Here is an 18,210-nt window from a genome sequence, read left to right as displayed (position 1 = left end):
TCGGCGTCTTCCGATAGGGTCCGGGGCACGGCACCTTCCGGGGCTTCCGCAGTCGTTCCCGTGATGGTCACGGGGGGGAGCTCGATGGCATTCCTCGCCTCCTCCAGCTCAACCTGGACTTTACGCAGGGTGGCGCGGTCCAGAGCATTCGCCTTCTTCAACTCCTCCAGAAGGCGTCTGCTCTCCTGCGTCTCCCGCCTCAGCTCCTCTCTTTCAGCCTTGAGCTGAGCTATCTCCTCGGCCAGGTTGGTGGAGGAGCGTGCCGCTTTGCGAAGGGCAAGAATCTCCTTCTTGTCAGCCAACGCCTCGTCCAGTGCTCCCGCGGACATCTCCTTCGCGTGCGCAAGGTCGTTCCTCAGTCGCTCATTCTCCCTACTGAGAGTCGCGACTTCGGAATCGACCGTCCTTCTCTTTAGGACCTCCGACGCCGACCGAATACTGGCGATGGAGTCCTTTATCGCCTTGACGATAGTGCCCTTCAGGTTACCGGACACCCTCACCGCGGAGAGAACCTGAAGGGCACTCTCCTCAATCGATGCGCCTAGCTCCTCGGCGCCCATGTCCTCGGCATATCGCACCTCTCCGCCGAATGTTCCACGGGCGGCAGTCGCCGGAACGGAGACGGATCTGGAGGGGCCGGCGTCAGACGCCGAGCCCTCTGTCTCCATTCGGGCGGTTCTCGCCCCTTTCCTTCTCTGTGACGGGCTCATGGCCCGTTCTGTCCTAGTGGACACCTCCACCAGATCGACGTCGTCGTCGGAGTCCAGATCTTGCGGCCTCTCGACGACGCGCCTCTTTCTGCGGAACCTTTTGGGCGAGGTGCTCACCCTCAAGCACTGTTCCTCCGATCCCAGTGACAACGAGGACCCCGTAAACTCGGAGTCCATGTTGGCCACGTGAACCTCGTAGTCCGATATGTCCGCCACGGTCCGACATATCGCCTTCACCTTCTCTTCCCACTCCCTCCTGCGACTGAGCGTGTCCCCCCCAGAAGACGCGGGACAGTCCACCCCCAGCTGATCTGGTGCGGTGGAGGAGGATTCTCCGGCCGCAGAGCGACCGGTACCTCCCTGGGGTATCTTATTTTTCCGTTCAGCCATTTCCATTAGTTTCCTTTTTACGGGTGTGGTCCCGAACTCCCGCCTACATCGACGAAGAAGAAAAAGAAAAAAAAACAACCAAAAAGACAGAAAGACAAAAGACAGAAAAAAGATAGACAAAAACCAAGACAAACGAAAACCAAAAATAAATTAAAACAAAACAATAAAAGAAGTAAAAACCCAAACAAAACAAAGAAGAAGAAACGAACAAAAAGAAGACTAAAACAAGAAGTTGGGCGGGTTCCTAACTCCGGGATCCTCGACTTTTGTCGAGGCATAGGAATCCTAAACCCGCCCAACCTGCCGGGCTACTGGCCGACATAGTAGCCATATCCCGAAGGAACGACTACTATCCCGCCCGGGGCGTACCAGAACCAAACCATTGCTCGGCCACCGTTCCCCGCGGACGTATCCACGAGGATGGGGAAGCCTCCCAATGGCAGGCCCATACTAGGAGGTTGCCCGACCCACGCCCCAACCTAACCTAACCTAACCTAACCTAACCTAACCTAACCTAACCTAACCTAACCTAACCTAACCTAACCTAACCTAACCTAACCTAACCTAACCTAACCTAACCTAACCTAACCTAACCTAACCTAACCTAACCTAACCTAACCTAACCTAACCTAACCTAACCTAACCTAACCTAACCTAACCTAACCTAACCTAACCTAACCTAACCTAACCTTTTTTTTTTTTTTTTTTTACAAGGGGAAACTAACCGTCCTAACCTAACCCGCACCTAACCCCTAACCTAACCTAACCTAACCTCCTACCGGCTAAAACCCCTTGGTAACCTAACCTAACCTTTGGTGCCGGGGTTACGGGATCGAAACATTCAACCGTGATAACCTAACCTAACCTAACCTAACCTAACCTAACCTAACCTAACCTAACCTAACCTAACCTAACCTAACCTAACCTAACCTAACCTAACCTAACCTAACCTAACCTAACCTAACCTAACCTAACCTAACCTAACCTAACCTAACCTAACCTAACCTAACCTAACCTTTTTTTTTTTTTTTTTTTTTTTTTTTTTTTTTTTTTTTTTTTTTTCACGTCAGGAAAATCCATCATGGAGAACCATTCCCTTAGGGAAGAATGGATACTGCCGGACTCCTACCTGCTAAAAACCTGACGACTGTTCCTCCTCGACATAATCGCCGTGGCCATGGGATACGCAAAGCATTCACCAAGACCACCGGCATGGTTCCCATCGAAGGGACCTTTCCATCTAGGCGTGCAGGGAACAGTCTCTGCACGCCACCTCCAGACCCTAATGCCTCCCCGGTGAGCTTCGGATTGCCCTAACAATCCTCCACCCTAGGGTCAAATATGGAGTCGATGCCCACCTGATTTTACTCAGGTGTCCATCGACTCCCCCCCCTGTGGCCTGCGCCGCGGCGCGGGCCTTAGGCGGGCGACACTGCTTTGTGACGCCCACTCTATGGTCGGACTTGCGACCCGCCGCGGCACAGTACCGACAGTTCGGTGATGGCGCGGCGCACCGTGCGGCCTTGTGGCCGGGCTCGCTGCAGCGGAAACATATTCCGCTGCTATCTTGCTCGGCGGTGCATCGCAGGCCCACATGCCCTGTGAGCAAGCAGCGATAGCACCGCTGCGGCCTCGGGTCCAAGGACTGCACCCGCGCCACCATCCACCCTATTCTCAGTCGGCCGGCCTCGACCAACTTCTTCGCGGCGGCTACCGGACACCGCACCCAGATGGAACCCGTACCCTGCGCATTGCGCCTAATCTCGCCGGTTTTCACCGCGGATTCCCTGCACTCCCCTTCGCGCATGACAGCGACGACGACGTCGGCTACCGACACCGAGTCGTCCAGGTCAACGATCCGCAGCTCAGCCGACTTGACTGGTCTCGTGACCCGGACGTCCTCGTGTAGGACCTCCTCAATTTTGGCAGCCAACGCGTCCGCTGCCTCGCCTGTATTGGTGCCGGGAATCTCGAGGATACGGGCCCCGGTCCGTCCGACTCTGAACCTCAGGTCGGTGATACCGAGCGGCGCCAAAGATATTTTGGCCTTCGCCTCGGTGAGCACCGACCTGTAGGTGACACCCTCTCCTCGGCTCCCGGCGTCATGGTCAATACCACTGCCGATGACCGAGGGGGGCGTACTTTCACCTTTCTCCTCCGTTTGGACCTCTGGGGTTCCTCCGTGTGGCCGCCGCGTGGCCCCTTCGCAGGCTGCGTTTTGGCGGAAGCTGCCTGGCTTGCGCCAGCGCCTTTTCGCTTCCCTCGTCGCACAACCGTCGACCAGCTCTCAGCGTTTGCTGTCGATGTCGACGGCTGTGGGACGCGTCCACCACTAGGGTCCCGGGTCTGCTGGGCCCTGATGTTCCCTGTACCGGATGATCCGGCAGTAGGCGCACTCTTGGCCTTTGTTGGCCGTCTTCGTTTCGCCGAGATTCGTTCCTCCATCTCGGCGAAACGGCTCTCCATCATCTCGCCTACTCGCCGGATGATCCGGTCTTCGGCGTCCTCTCTTAGAACCCGGGGCGGGGCACTTTCCGGCACAGTCGCCGTCTTTCCGCCGACTACGACTGCAGGAAGTTCAGCTGCAGTCTTTAGCCGCTCGACCTCTTGGAGGGCCTTTTGTAGGGCGCGACGGTCTAGAGCGTTCAGTTGCTTTAGCTCCTCAAGCTTCTGAACGCTCTCCCGCGTCTGCCGCTCCCACCCCTCTCGCTCCGCCTTGAGCAGGGCTAGTTCCTCGGCCATTGCGGCGGAGGACTGCGACGCCATGCGGAGTTCGCGGAATTTCTTCCGCTCCTCCACGGCCTCCTTGAGCATGGCCTTCTTCACCTCCTGCACGGCCTCAAGTTCGGCGCGCAACTTGTGGACCTCTCGCCTAAGGGAGTCTTCGTCGGAGGACCCGGACCTCGCCTTCAGGATATCCGTGGCCGCGCAGATGGAATGCACGGCGGTCTTGATCTCCCGAATCACTGTGCCCTTCAGGTTGCTCGACTTCCTGACAGCGGCGAGCACCTGTTGGGCACTGCTCCCTATCTTGGCTCCCAGCTCATCGGAGCCTAACAAGATGTCCTCCTCGGACGCTTTGCGGGCAGCGGCAGCCGCAGACCCGGAGGACTCGGCTTCGGACGCCGAAGCCCCTGTCTCCATCCGGGATGCAGGCGTGGCCGTCCGCGCTCCTCTCTTGGCTCCCCTGGCCCGACTCGACCTGGACCCGGTCGAGGCAACCTCCACCAGGTCTACCTCGTCGTCGTCGGAGTCCAACTCCCGGCGCCTCTCTACAATCCGCCGTTTGCGGTGTTTCTTGGGCGGCGAGGTACTCCCTCTCGCCGGCCCAAGGCTGTCCTCCGATCTTATGGACAGCGATGACCCTGTCCGTTCGGAGTCCATATGCGCCTCCCTGTCGAGAGCTTCGAGAGCCTCCAGCTCTTCCAGGATCTCGACCCTGCGCGTCATCTCCCGCCTGCACATTTCGTCATAGCTGGTCGTGTCCCCCCCAGAATACGTGGGACAGTCCACCCCCGGCAAATCCGGTGCGGTGGAGGAGGATTCTCCGGTCGCTGAGCGACCGGTACCTCCCTGGGGTAATTTCTCTTTGCGAGCAGCCATGGTCCATGTTGTTCCTTTTTACGGGTGTGGTCCCGGTCTCCCACGAACGAAACGAAAACGAAAACAAAACAAAAAGACAGAAAAGAACAAAGATAGAAAAAGACAGAGGACAACCAAAAATAAATAAAACCAAAATAAATAAAACCAAAAATAAAAGAAGATGAACAAACCAAACAATGAAGACGAACAACAACCAAAAATAAAAACGAAGAGAAAGTTGGGGGGGTTCGCCGGCTCCGGCAGCCTCGACTTTGTCGAGGCATGGGAAACCGCGAACACGCCCAACCTGCCGGGCTACTGGCCGACATAGTAGCCGTATCCCGAAGGAACGACTACTATCCCGCCCGGGGCGTACCAGAACCAAACCATTGCTCGGCCACCGTTCCCCGCGGACGTATCCACGAGGATGGGGAAGCCTCCCAATGGCAGGCCCATACTAGGAGGTTGCCCGACCCACGCCCCAACCTAACCTAACCTAACCTAACCTAACCTAACCTTTTTTTTTTTTTTTTTTTTTCGAGGGGAAAGGTTTAAGTACCGAAACGTCCGCCGTTATGAAGGGGAGCGGACGAATACTGTGGGACTGGACGAATCCGACCCACCAAAACCCCCGGTGTTCCTCCTTTAAAACCGCGTGAAAGCGCCGTCATGCGGGTCCGCCGAAGCATTCGTCCGCATGCCGGCCGCGGGTCTCCACTGAAGGAGCCGCTCGGATGCGGGCGCGGGGACCACTCCGCGCCCGCCCTCCTCTGACCACTCGCCTCCTTGGAGCTTTGGATGCCCCTACATCCGCCGCCCCGAGTGTCTAGGTTGGGACTTCGGGTGCACGCACCGTCCGCCCCCTCCACGCCGGGCGCACGAAGGCGGCGGAATAGCAACACCGCCCCGCCCGGTGCCCCGACACGGGTCGGGGACTCTCACACAGACCACCAACAGCGACCAATTCAGCCGTCAGTGGTCTGGGCCGCTGACCGTCTTAGGGAACGGTCCACGGCATCACTCACGCGGGGTGCAAGGCACCCCACAAACATACATACCCCGGGTCGCAAGGCGTTCCCCGGGGTAGTACGGCTCTACTACGAACGCGGTGGATTCACCATCACCGCGCCCGGCCCCCGCAATGGGGGGGGCAGCTACTCTCATCGGGCTTAAAAGCCCGGCGCTCCGAAGAGCCACTACACCGCTCCGCCGATCGTCCTTGCGGACGCCAGGCAGGAGCGAGCCACCAGGGGAGCAAGTCCCCATCGCCGGAAGGAGGGCACTAAGTGCTCGCCTCCTCCAGCGCCACACAGTCAAGTCCGGGTTCGGCACTCCACACACAAACAGTCCCGTGTCCACACACTTGCGGAGCCCACACGGCTCCGCCAGGGGCCACAGTCCTGTCGGCGGCGGCGGGAGCAGGCCACACCCGCCGCATGCCAGTCCTCTCCATAGAACCGCGCGGCGCCACGCGCGCCGCGCGGCCCTCCACAACAAGTCCGCGCGGCGCGACGCCGAGCGACGCATCGACGCGACACCGGGTGCGCCGCGCGGTCCTCCAAATGGTCCCGCGGGACGCGCCGGCGGTGCCCACGCGGCTCCGCCGGGTCCCGCGGTCCCGCACCGGCGGGGGACGAGCCACGCCCGCCGGCGCCACCACACACAGTCCGCCGCGACACACCGACCCGCCGAGCGGCACCAGCGGCCCCGCGGGCACCGAGCGGCCCCGCAGCGGCCCCGAGGCGCCACGGAGGCGGTACCCGGCGCGCCGCGACAGTCCGTCTCGCATAGCAACAGGGCACTGCCTCACTATTGCTATGGCGACTCACCTCAGTCCGTGTATTGCGCGTGGGCGGGGGCCGAGCCACACCCGCCGTTCGCACAATAAGTCCACTCCGGTAGCAACAGGGGCCACCTGCCCGCTGTTGCTATAGTGTCACTGTCACTCACTTCGCACAAAGTCACTTTTTCAGTCACACGGTGTGCCATCTGACAGGGTCACAGACACGACCGCCAAATGACACATCATTTGACCTACTTCCGTGACCTCACTCGCGATGGCGTACGAAACACGGAGAACAAGTCTCGACGTGTTCGCAGCGCGACTCCCGGAGCCGCCAGAGCGGCGCCGGGCCCCGCCGACGGACGCCGGGCGCCCGCGGAGCGGACGGCGGCGGCCGCGGAGCGACCCGGCACCGCTCCGGAGCCACCGTGCGCACGTCCGCACGCCACGGCGGCTCGAACGCGACTCCCAACCTAACCTAACCTAACCTAACCGGAGGTTAGTAATGTCTTCCATCACCTATATTGGACAGTCAGAATGAAACTATATCGCGTTCTACATTTAACGCAGCGCCATCTTGTGAATAGTTTAGAAGGTTTGGTTGGTATGGTTTTGTGCAACGCGCCATCTACCGTAGGGGAGATTAAGATGGAATGCTTGTGCTTGCTGAAACATTTATTGAGTATTAATTAATTAATTGGTTGTGCTACTACTCGACAGATGGCGCTATACTGATTGTGTGTATCTATCTATGTAATAGATATATTCATAATTGCAGCGATAGCTGCAATTATGAATGTGTCGCTATGTCGGTGTCAGTGCCGGTGCCAGAAGTCCGTCAACACTTCCTCTCTTAGTGCCTGTCCTCTGAGGTTCTTTGGAATTTGAGGCGGTGGCATAACATATGTCACCTGATTACGCTAATTGGTGAGCACTGGCGAGGCACCAGTGGAGTATGACAAGATGAACATGTCAGATCAGTTATCCATGCATCATGACAAGTGGAGCAGGAACATATCATGATACATTCTTATTTGTCATGTTATTAATTAATTATGATTAATCCCTATTACTAATAACAACCTGTAACTTTTATGGTAAATAAAGGAATTATTGATCAAACAAGATAGTTAGTAGGGAGGGTAAATAGTTGTTGTTGTTGGTGGGGCCAATAGTTTCTAAGAAATCCTCAATGGCTGTTGTATGATTACTACTCATATGATAATGGAGTAGAATGGAGTGGAACAGATTAGAATGAAGTAGAATAGGGTGGAATGGAGTAGAATGGGGTGGAATAGAATAGAATAGAATGGAGTAGAATGGAGTGGAATGGAGTAGAATGGGGTGGATTAGAATAGAATTGAGTAGAATTGAGTAGGATTGAGTGGAATGGGGTGGAATGGAGTAGAATGTAGTGGAATGGAGTAGAATGGAGTGGATTGTGTAGAATGGGGTGGAATTGAGTAGTATTGAGTGGAATGGGGTAGAATGGAATAGAATGGAGTTGGACAGATTAGAATGAAGTAGAATGGAGTGGAATTGAGTGGAATGGGGTGGAATGGAGTGAAATGGAATAGAATGGAGTGGAACAGATTAGAATGGAGTGGAATTGAGTGGAATGGGGTGGAATGGAGTGGAATGGAATAGAATGGAGTAGAATGGAGTGAAATTGAGTGGTATGGGGTGGAATTGAGTAGAATGCAGTGGAATGGGGTGGATTAGAATAGAATGGAGTAGAATTGAGTAGAATGGAGTGGAACAGATTAGAATGAAGTTTTCCCCATTCTACCCCATTCTGAATGAAGTAGAATGGGGTAGAATGGAGTAGAATGGAGTGGAATTGAGTAGGATTGAGAGGAATGGGGTGGAATTGAGTAGAATGGAGTGGAATGGAGTAGAATGAAGTAGAATGGAGTGGAACAGATTAGAATGGAGTGGAATTGAGTAGAATGGGGTAGAATGGAGTGGAATTGAGTAGGATTGAGCGGAATGGGGTGGAATTGAGTAGAATGGAGTGGAATGGAGTAGAATGAAGTAGAATGGAGTGGAATGGAGTAGAATGAAGTAGAATGGGGTGGAATAGAATGGGGTGGAATAGAATGGGGTGGAATAGAATGGGGTGGAATAGAATAGGATGGAGTGGAACAGATTAGAATGAAGTAAAATGGGGGTTTTTTTTTTTTTTATACCTATTCCCATAAAAGACCTATTGACTTTTTCTAAACGATACTTGGGGACATCAAGTTTGTCTTTAAATCTATTATTAATATTATGAATATTGCTGTTTTTTTTTTTTTGGAAATAAGTCAATATTTTTTTTTTTTGGAACATATAGGATATTTGAATATATAAATTGAGAAGCAACGGTGAGAATATTTGCCTCTTTGAATTTCTCTTTTAATGAGTCACGACTCTTCATACAGTAGATCGCTCGAATGGCACGTTTTTGTAATAAGAATATATATAATAATAACACTATCCCACATCTATCCTGCATGGCATATGGGAGATCATTTATGTATACTAGGATTAAAAATGGACCGAGAATAGATCCTTGAGGTACACCCATTTGCACAAGTGACCCGTCAGACGTAGCGCTGCTAACCTTTACTTTCTGTATTCTATCAGATAAATAAGATTTTATTAAATTTAAGACGTTGTTTTTTTTTTTTTTCCATCAATGTGCCACCAGTGCAGATGCGACCAAGACACGGCGTAGCACGTTCTGGAGGAGTGACCTGCATTTGTAGAGGAGCGCCGCGTCTTGGTCACGGAAGTGAGGGCCGACGTCTCGTTGCCGAATTTAGTGCGGGCACTGGTTAGGAGCGACGGGTCGTGGCTAGCAGTACTTACTTATTTCGCAGAAGGAGGCGGCGGAGAGGGACCGGGAGTGTGATCCTTCCGCCCCAATGACCCGTCACCGAGGACACCGAGGACTACTCTCCCACCCACCCCCCCCCCGGGACCCGGGTCGGGTTCTGTCGTCGAGCATCACGTGAGAGGGACGCGTCCCGTGGTGGAGTTCATTTCGGGTCACCCTCGAAGATGCGAAGGGCTGTGAAGCGCCATCCTAAGAGAAAGACCCGGTCGGGATGGTAGTTCCTGCGTCGGCTTGATGTCATACATTGTACAAAAATAAAACCTCATCAATTATTTTATAAACTTTAATAATCACAATTGAAAATCAACATATATATTACAATTTTTTTTTTCTTTTATAATTTTTCTTCTTCTAAATAAATGACTAGATATACATATAATCTATGACGTAACATAGTCTACTTATAGTAAGTTATCATTTGCACGTACTAGGAGTAGGGAGGTAACGGTACATTTAAAAGTAGATTAAGTCGTGACAACTTTTAAAATAAATTCACTCTAAATAAACTATAAAATATTTGTTTATGAAACAAATAACTAACTCAATTTTATTGCTAAAGCGAATAAGATCGACATAAGTATTATAAATTCACAGATCGGTACCCATTATGAAAGTTTTTTTTTTTAGAAAATCGTGGTTCTTTAGTCAGTCAGAGCGTGGGCGGTCGTAGCGTAGCGCGTGTAAACTCAGTCGGTCAGTCGGCCAGTCCGTCGGGCTATAAGTCAGTCAGTGAGTCAGTCGGCGGTCAGTCCTAGCAGGAGCGCGGCGGGCGAGCGCGTGGTGCGCGCGCTGCACGAGTGTGGGTGGGCGCAACAGGCGCGCGGCGCGTCAGTCAGTCAGTCAGTCAGTCGGCGGTCAGTCCTAGCTTGAGCGCGCGGCGGGCGAACGCGTGGTGCGCGCGCTGCAGGAGTGTGGGCGGGCGCAACAGGCGCGCGGCGAGTCAGTCAGTCAGTCAGTCAGTCGGCGGTCAGTCCTAGCATGAGCGCGCGGCGGGCGAGCGCGTGGTGCGCGCGCTGCAGGAGCGTGGGCGGGCGCAGCAGGCGCGCGGCGAGTCAGTCAGTCAGTCAGTCAGTCGGCGGTCAGTCCTAGCTTGAGCGCGCGGCGGGCGAGCGCGTGGTGCGCGCGCTGCAGGAGCGTGGGCGGGCGCAGCAGGCGCGCGGCGAGTCAGTCAGTCAGTCAGTCAGTCGGCGGTCAGTCCTAGCATGAGCGCGCGGCGGGCGAGCGCGTGGTGCGCGCGCTGCAGGAGCGTGGGCGGGCGCAGCAGGCGCGCGGCGAGTCAGTCAGTCAGTCAGTCAGTCGGCGGTCAGTCCTAGCATGAGCGCGCGGCGGGCGAGCGCGTGGTGCGCGCGCTGCAGGAGCGTGGGCGGGCGCAGCAGGCGCGCGGCGACGCGGTCGAGCTTGTGTCGGTTGCGGCGCGCGTAGTCGTCGGCGTCGCGGAGCAGCGCGGCCAGCCGCGCCGGGTCGGTCTCGTCCATGGCGCAGGGCTGCAGCAGCGGCGGGTTGAGGCGGAAGTAGGCGTCCTCGGGCAGCGTGTCGGCCAGCAGCCGGTGCACGGCCTCGGTGTCGGTGGCGGAGCAGAGCACGGCGTCGAACTTGTCGCGCCAGCCGGCGGCGGCGGCGGGCGGGGCGGCGGCGGGCGCGGGGCGCGGGGCGCGGCCGGTGCCGACGGAGACGAGCGTGGCGCGGCGCGGCGCGAGCGGCCCGTACAGCTGGCGCGCCTCGTGCAGCGCGAGCGCGGCGGGGTTGTTGGCCACGAGCCCGCCGTCGAGGTGCAGGCGGCCGGCGGCGCGGAAGGCGGCGAGGTAGGCGGGCGCGGCGGCGGACGCGCGCACGGCGTGCCACAGCGGCGCGCGCGCCGTGCCCTCCAGCGCGGGCCGCGCGCGCGCCCGCGCCGCGTACGACCGGAACACGAACGGGTGGGCCGCGCCGTCGCCCACCACGCACGACACCAGCGCCAGCTGCACCACAAAAAAAATAATAATAATAATAAGTTATTTCAAAATTCGAGACAAAAAAGAGACAGATGATAGATATTATTGAGAATAGGCGAGAATAATGTTGGGGCACTTGACACGACACGACGAACTAATTAATAACATTATCGAAAGAAAAAAAAAAAGATGGAAAGAGAGGAAGGGGAAGACCGAGACACAGCTATATCAAGCGAGTAAAAGAAAAAGTTGGAGCCGTGTCGTATCACCAGATAAAAGGACTGATAGAAGATCGTGGAAGGTGGCGGAAGCTTCACCGACAAGAGCACAGCTCTTAAATTATGAATGAATGAATAATCAAATACGATTGCTACATAGTAAATAATGATATTTGGGTCACAATACCTTCGGTGTGTGGAACCTGTTGCACTGGGTGAGCGTCAGATCGCCGAGATTCTGCTGCAGCATCTCCTCGAACGCCTGCGTGTCGTAATATGACTGCGTCCATACGAGCCGCGACGTGCCTGCGAAAACGGTATTAGTTCTAGTATCGAGATATATATATATGAAATATATAAAATCGAGATAATATCGATATATTACTATTACTTCTCGATTACGATAGATCATCGGTTGTGAAATATACATATAAATTATAAAAGAACAAAAAAAAAAAAAAAATTACCTCCTATCACCGAAGTGTTGCCAAACATTTTCTTGGATAACGTATGATACATCTCACTGGCCGTGTCCAGGTTACCGACTCCGCTTCCTTAAAGAAAAAATATAAAATCGATCACTTCAATAATTCGGTGGAATTCGGGAGGCTACGATCGCATGAGCGAGCGATATCGAGGAGAGCTAAATATGGAGGACGGTACCGATGACGGCGGCGATGATGGCGCCGGTGCTGACGCCGACGATCAAGTCGAACAGCTGGTGCACGCGGCGGCCGGTGAGCGCCTCGAGCCGCCGCAGCAGGTGGATGGCCGCCAGCCCGCGCACGCCGCCGCCGTCGATGGCCAGCACGCTCGGCCCGCGCCCGCGCCACGCGCCCGCGTGCCCCACCAGCGCCAGCGCCTGCACCACGCCACCCGTCACGACCGCGTCCGGGACACTCGGGCGACGGTCGATGAGTTTATTTATTTCGAATGAATCACCATTCGAAATAAATAAATAATTTAATGGGCATGTGACAAGATTGAATGACGATTATAAGAGAGTGCATGGAAATTAAGGATTTGGAAATCGCAACCGAGGAGGAGAGACATTACTAGAGGCAGCTTCCGCTTTTGACTTGGCCATCACCAATACATGATTTAAAAAGAAAGAAGATCATTTAATTACCTACACAAGTGGACACCATAAGACACAGATTGATTATTTCTTAGTCAGGAGAAACAAAATCAATTGTGTCAGAGACTGTAAGGTCCTACCGGGTGAGGATCTGATATCACAACATAGACTACTAATACTTGATACAAAAATTAGGGTTCAGTATAATAAAAACAAAAACCGACCGCCCCCAAAAATAAGATGGCACATGCTCGAGAGGGATGAGAATGCAATGAAATTTAAAGAACAAGTGAATGATATGATGATAGAAATGAATAATATGGAAGGAAAATCTGTTAACAAATGTTGGAATGTAATAGCGAATGGAATGAGAGGTATAGCAAAACATATTTTTGGCGAAACAAAAGGGACGAGAATGATAGAGAAAGATACTTGGTGGTGGAATGAAAGTGTGCAACAAATACTGAAGAGAAGAAAAGAGCGTTTAAAGAATGGCAAAAGAGCTGTAAAGAGAATGATAATACAAAAGACGAAAAAAAGGAAGTGTATTTAGGATGCAAAAAGACGGCAAAGAAAGCTGTTGCAACGGCAAGAGCTGAATTCCAAGATAAACTCTACGCCTCATTAGATACTTCCGAAGGCCAAAAGCAGCTCTTCCGACTAGCAAAAATGAGAGATAAGAATACAAACGATGGAGTATATGTAAAATGTATAAAAGATGATAAAGGAAAGGTTCTAATGAAAGAAGATGATATAAAAGATCGATGGAAAAATTACTTTGAAAACTTAATGAATGAAGAAAATTCATGGAATAAATCGATAGGAGAGGAAAGAGTGAATGTGGGTTTAGTCAGAGAAGTAAGAATGGAAGACGTAAAACAAGCCGTGCGAAGTATGAAAAACAGTAAAGCCGTAGGACCAGATGGAATACCAGTGGAAGTATGGAAGTTATTGGGTGAAAATGGATGTAAGTGGCTCACTTTATTCTTCAATAAGTTGTTGCATGAAGAAACTATTCCTGAAGAATGGTGCCAAAGCATATTGGTACCTATCTTCAAGAATAAGGGTGATGTTCAAGACTGCAGCAATTATCGAGGAATAAAGCTTATGTCACATACTATGAAAGTATGGGAGAAAATGATAGAGAGACGCTTGCGAGAGGAGTGTGATATTTCACAAAATCAATTCGGTTTTATGCCTGGCCGAGGCACCACGGATGCCATTTTTGCATTACGCCAGCTGTGCGAAAAATACCGGAGGGTAAATAAAAATTTGCACATGGTATTTGTCGATCTCGAAAAGGCATACGACCGAATTCCCCGTCTAGTTTTGTGGTGGACCCTAAAGAAGAAAGGTGTACCAGGGAAGTATGTAGATCTAATACGTGCCATATACATCCGGTCTAACACATACGTCCGATCGGCGGTAGGTGCCTCCGACAAGTTCAGTGTGGTGGTAGGCTTACACCAGGGTTCGGCTCTAAGCCCTTACCTCTTCCTCATTGTAATGGATGCTCTGACATCAGACATTAAAGACGAGGTACCCTGGTGTATGCTGTTTGCCGACGATATTGTGCTTGTTGGTGAGGATGGAATCGAGGTCCAGAGTAGAATAGATAGATGGCAAGAAAAACTGGCGAGTGTTGGCTTGAAGATCAGCAGAACTAAAACTGAATACCTATTCTGCGATTTCGGCGGTCTCTCCAGTTTCATGCCTATCTGTCTAAACGGGGTAATGCTTCCGGTCTGCTCCGATTTTCGGTACCTCGGTTCAGTTATTCAGAACAATGCCGACATAGACCGCGATATAAGGCACAGAATTAGTGCGGGATGGATGAAATGGCGACAGGTCACAGGAACGATATACGACCCCCGAATGCCCTTGAAACTAAAGGGTAAAGTTTATAAATCTATCAATCTATCAATGACAGGTCTTACCTGTCATTTTGTATGGATCTGAATGTTGAGCCGTAAAGGGGATGGACGAAAGGCGTGTGCATGTGGCAGAAATGCGAATGTTAAGATGGATGTGTGGGGTTACCAGGAATGACAGAATAAGGAATGTGTATATACGAGGAAGTTTGAAAGTTGCGCCGGTTATAGAAAAGTTACGAGGTAACAGATTGAGCTGGTATGGACATGTTATGCGGAGGAATGAGGACCATGTCTTATGGAAAGTGTATACTATGAATGTGGATGGATGTAAAGGGAGGGGACGCCCTAAGAAAAGATGGATGGATTGTGTGAAAGATGATATGAATAAAAGAATAGTATGTTCAGATATGACGACCGATAGAGAGCAGTGGAAGAGAATGACATACTGCGCCGACCCCAAATAATGGGATAAAGACAAGGCAATGATGAATGGTACGACTAAATAATAAACTTTCTTTTTGTTATATGGATATCCTTAATCAGCGAGTGCACTATAATCGGATGGACCGTTAAATGACAATGCAAGTCTGTAGTCGACGGAGTGCATGACTATTTATTTAATCGATGCCTCCGGCGATATGTTGAGTTGTCAAGAACTGAAGTATACTTTATCCGACTCCAGTATTTGTGTATTTTTTCAGAAATAATGGGAGGGCGTTAATGAGTAACTTCTGGGTTAGATCATTAGGGTGGACATTCAGCCGAGCGTTATATTTTGAGCTTGCGCTAACACGCTCCTCTCGTACTGTGAGTAAATTCGAAAAATGATGGATCTTCAAGTTGTTTATAAACCATGGTTCCTTAAGAATTGTCTTTAAAATGGCGTTCTGGAACCGTTGAAAAATTCCAATATTGGAGCTACTAGCGCTTCTCCAGTTGTAGGGTAGGTATAATAGCTATAAATACTCTATCCACTTGTTTTCTTGATAGAAAACAAGTGGCTAGTTTATAAAATGTACGGCCTCTTAGGTAAAAACTCTAACTTCTTGATAGAAGTTAGAGTTTTTACCGAAGAGGCCGTACAAATTCCTGAATCTGAGATTGGTTCGTCTCGTCCAGGAGAGCCTTCGATCCAGACGAAAAAAAAAAAAAGTAATTCAATTGAGTTTCTTGTCAGTTCTCAATTGCAACTATATACCATACTGGACGGTGGGGAAAAGATTAAAATTATAATATATAGATATATATATGACCTAGGGAATGTCAACTCCTAACCGGCAGCCGACGCTCACTACGCTTCATAAGGCGACTATATGAATCATTTTAGTAGTCTTGTAGGGATTGATCTGTACTGATAACTATAACTGATTTATTTTGTTACTCAAGTAACATTGGTAGTTTGTATTCACAACACAAAGCTACGTACCTCGCAAACTACGCCGCCTAGTTCCTTACTGATAGCTTCATCAGAAAGTTTGTCCTGCACTCGCAGAAGTGCTCTCACCGCACCTTCCTGCAAGTAAACAACAAATATTGTATGAGACCCATTTACTTTGTAACATGCTGAAGCCGGTGCAAGTAAGCGTGGAGTGGTGACATACTCAGGAATGAAACAATAATTGAAGTTACAGCTGTCCGTGTCGCCAGCGCATATATATATATATATAGCGTGAGGATGCACTGCATAGGGGTCGCTATCTACGCACCAGCGGTGGGATCAATTTAATTACCAAATAACATACAGAATTTTATTTTACAGGTCCAGTTTGTAGACGCGAGGCTCGTCGGCTACACAGGCATTAGAGTGGAAAATTAAATTGGCCATAAAGCTCATTTACCTAATACAGGATGGGAAGGTATTAATTTTTTTTTTTAATTCTTTTTAATTTCAACTCAGTTTAGGCTCCGTTGATCAGTAGAACATGACAGAAGAAATAATATATAATAGGTCTGTGGCAGTACCTTGATGGCGTAGTCCCTGGCTTCAGGATACTGCTGGAGGTGGTCGATGAAGTGCTCGATGCGCTTGAGGAGGCACTCCTCGCTCTCCGCGGTCACAATCGCTGATATCACGTACGCGGTGCGAGAGTGGATCGACGACTGCAAACCAAACGTAACAGATATGAACACAACCAATACTTTACTATATATATACAATTATACATACATCTATACTGACTAGGATAAAAAATAAAGGAGTTAGTGAGCGTCCCGTGTTTTAAGCATCTACATAATTAAATACAAATTAATTTAATTTCATGTCATTCGTATCAATTCAGATGCCTTCTTTGAGTGTATTTTAAATATTGGGGTGGGCATCATGATCAATGGTGTAATTACCATTCATGGTGCCCCGCATATGTTTGTTAACATTTATGTGGTTGTAGGATGTTGTGGGAGACAAGTTTCATATTTATGTTACTACGATTTAGTATAAGATTAGGAAGACAATGTATATTTAATGTTTTATTATTATATTTATCTTTATTGCACTTTTATATATAATAATAATATTAATTAGGGACAGTGTTAGCAATGGTTGAAATTTTCCAAATGCAGCGTGGCATAACTAGTCATACTCTCATAAATAAAATAGTAGTTGATGGTAGGAGGGTGATAATTTAGGTGTATTTTTAATACCACACTATAAAGAATAAAACAAGAAATACAGGTGGACAACCCTTATCACTTAGCAGTATCAAAAATGGATAGTAGCCGACTTACTGAATATGCATATAAAATTTCATAAAGATCAGTCCAGCCGTTTCGGAGGATATGGTAAGTAACATTGTTACATGAGAATTTTATATACAAGATTAACTATGTGTTCTATAATATTATACATTCATATACTGCAGTACTGTCAAGAAATTACAATAGGGACAGTGTATTATATTAACTTATTTTGTAGCAAAACCATTTTAAATGTAAATATTTATGTTTAGAAATAATATCACCTGTCAGGCACATGATCTGTACAGTGATATGATAATGAATATGTAAATATCAAGTTACTATCTGACACATTTCAATTTGACAAAGCTGTTATCTGTAATAATAAAATTTGATAACTGCTCTTACTCTGTCATGTTGTTTTGTTTTGATATACCTATATATTATTTTGAGTAAGCACTTACTGATGTTTACATACAAAGGCAGAGTCGATCACAGTTGAGAAGCATAGAACATTTAGAAAATGTCAGACATTAGTTCAATTGGGCACTCTAACTTCATAGTTTAGTGCTAATTGGTGGTTTGTATTCACACACTTAAACTTAAAAATGTAAAGTAATAATCAAATTATTAAATTAAAAGAGCAACATACAAGTTTCTTGCTCTATCTTCTTGTGATGAGACAGCTTTCTGGATGAGCGGTAGACTAAAAAATGTTATGACTATTCAAAAGTGCTTCAATGTAAGTTTATTTGAATAAATGATTTTCTATTCTATTCATACATCATCATATTTCATAGGTCAAAATGTTGTACAAACTCATACATAAATTAAAACATAGCATATGTCAGAGTATTTCACAATAAAAACCAATATATATAAAAAAATATATAGATTATACTTAGTTAGTGACTTGGCAGGTCATAAAATTTGCATGATAAAAACAATTAATTAATATGATAAGTGTTCTCACTTGTAATGATTATCAAGGACCAGTTATCATATTTGCTGGCGCGTGTTAAACATACCTCTTCTTTAATATTTTACAATGTGTTTTTGTAATTACCATTTTCATAATCATAATCATTTA

At 49.5% G+C, this 18,210-nt stretch overlaps 1 protein-coding gene across 1 annotated transcript; it reads right to left on the bottom strand.

The window, feature by feature from the left end:
• Window positions 1–10,436: 10,436 nt before the first annotated feature.
• Window positions 10,437–16,547, bottom strand: LOC131844057 (calcium-independent phospholipase A2-gamma-like; the record flags this gene model as incomplete). The annotated part of the gene is made up of 6 exons (XM_059192836.1): window positions 10,437–11,304; window positions 11,683–11,801; window positions 11,963–12,049; window positions 12,159–12,357; window positions 15,874–15,960; window positions 16,410–16,547. Coding segments are annotated over 6 exons (1,296 nt in total), but the record flags the coding sequence as incomplete, so codon positions are not given.
• Between the last annotated feature and the right edge of the window lie 1,663 nt (window positions 16,548–18,210).

The sequence above is a fragment of the Achroia grisella genome, unplaced genomic scaffold, assembly GCF_030625045.1.
Source record: "Achroia grisella isolate CSIRO2021 unplaced genomic scaffold, CSIRO_AGI_Agris_v1 utg37977, whole genome shotgun sequence".
Taxonomy (NCBI): domain Eukaryota; kingdom Metazoa; phylum Arthropoda; class Insecta; order Lepidoptera; family Pyralidae; genus Achroia; species Achroia grisella.
The sequence above is the reverse complement of the archived record's forward strand: the minus strand, read 5'-3'. Positions and strand labels throughout refer to the sequence as shown.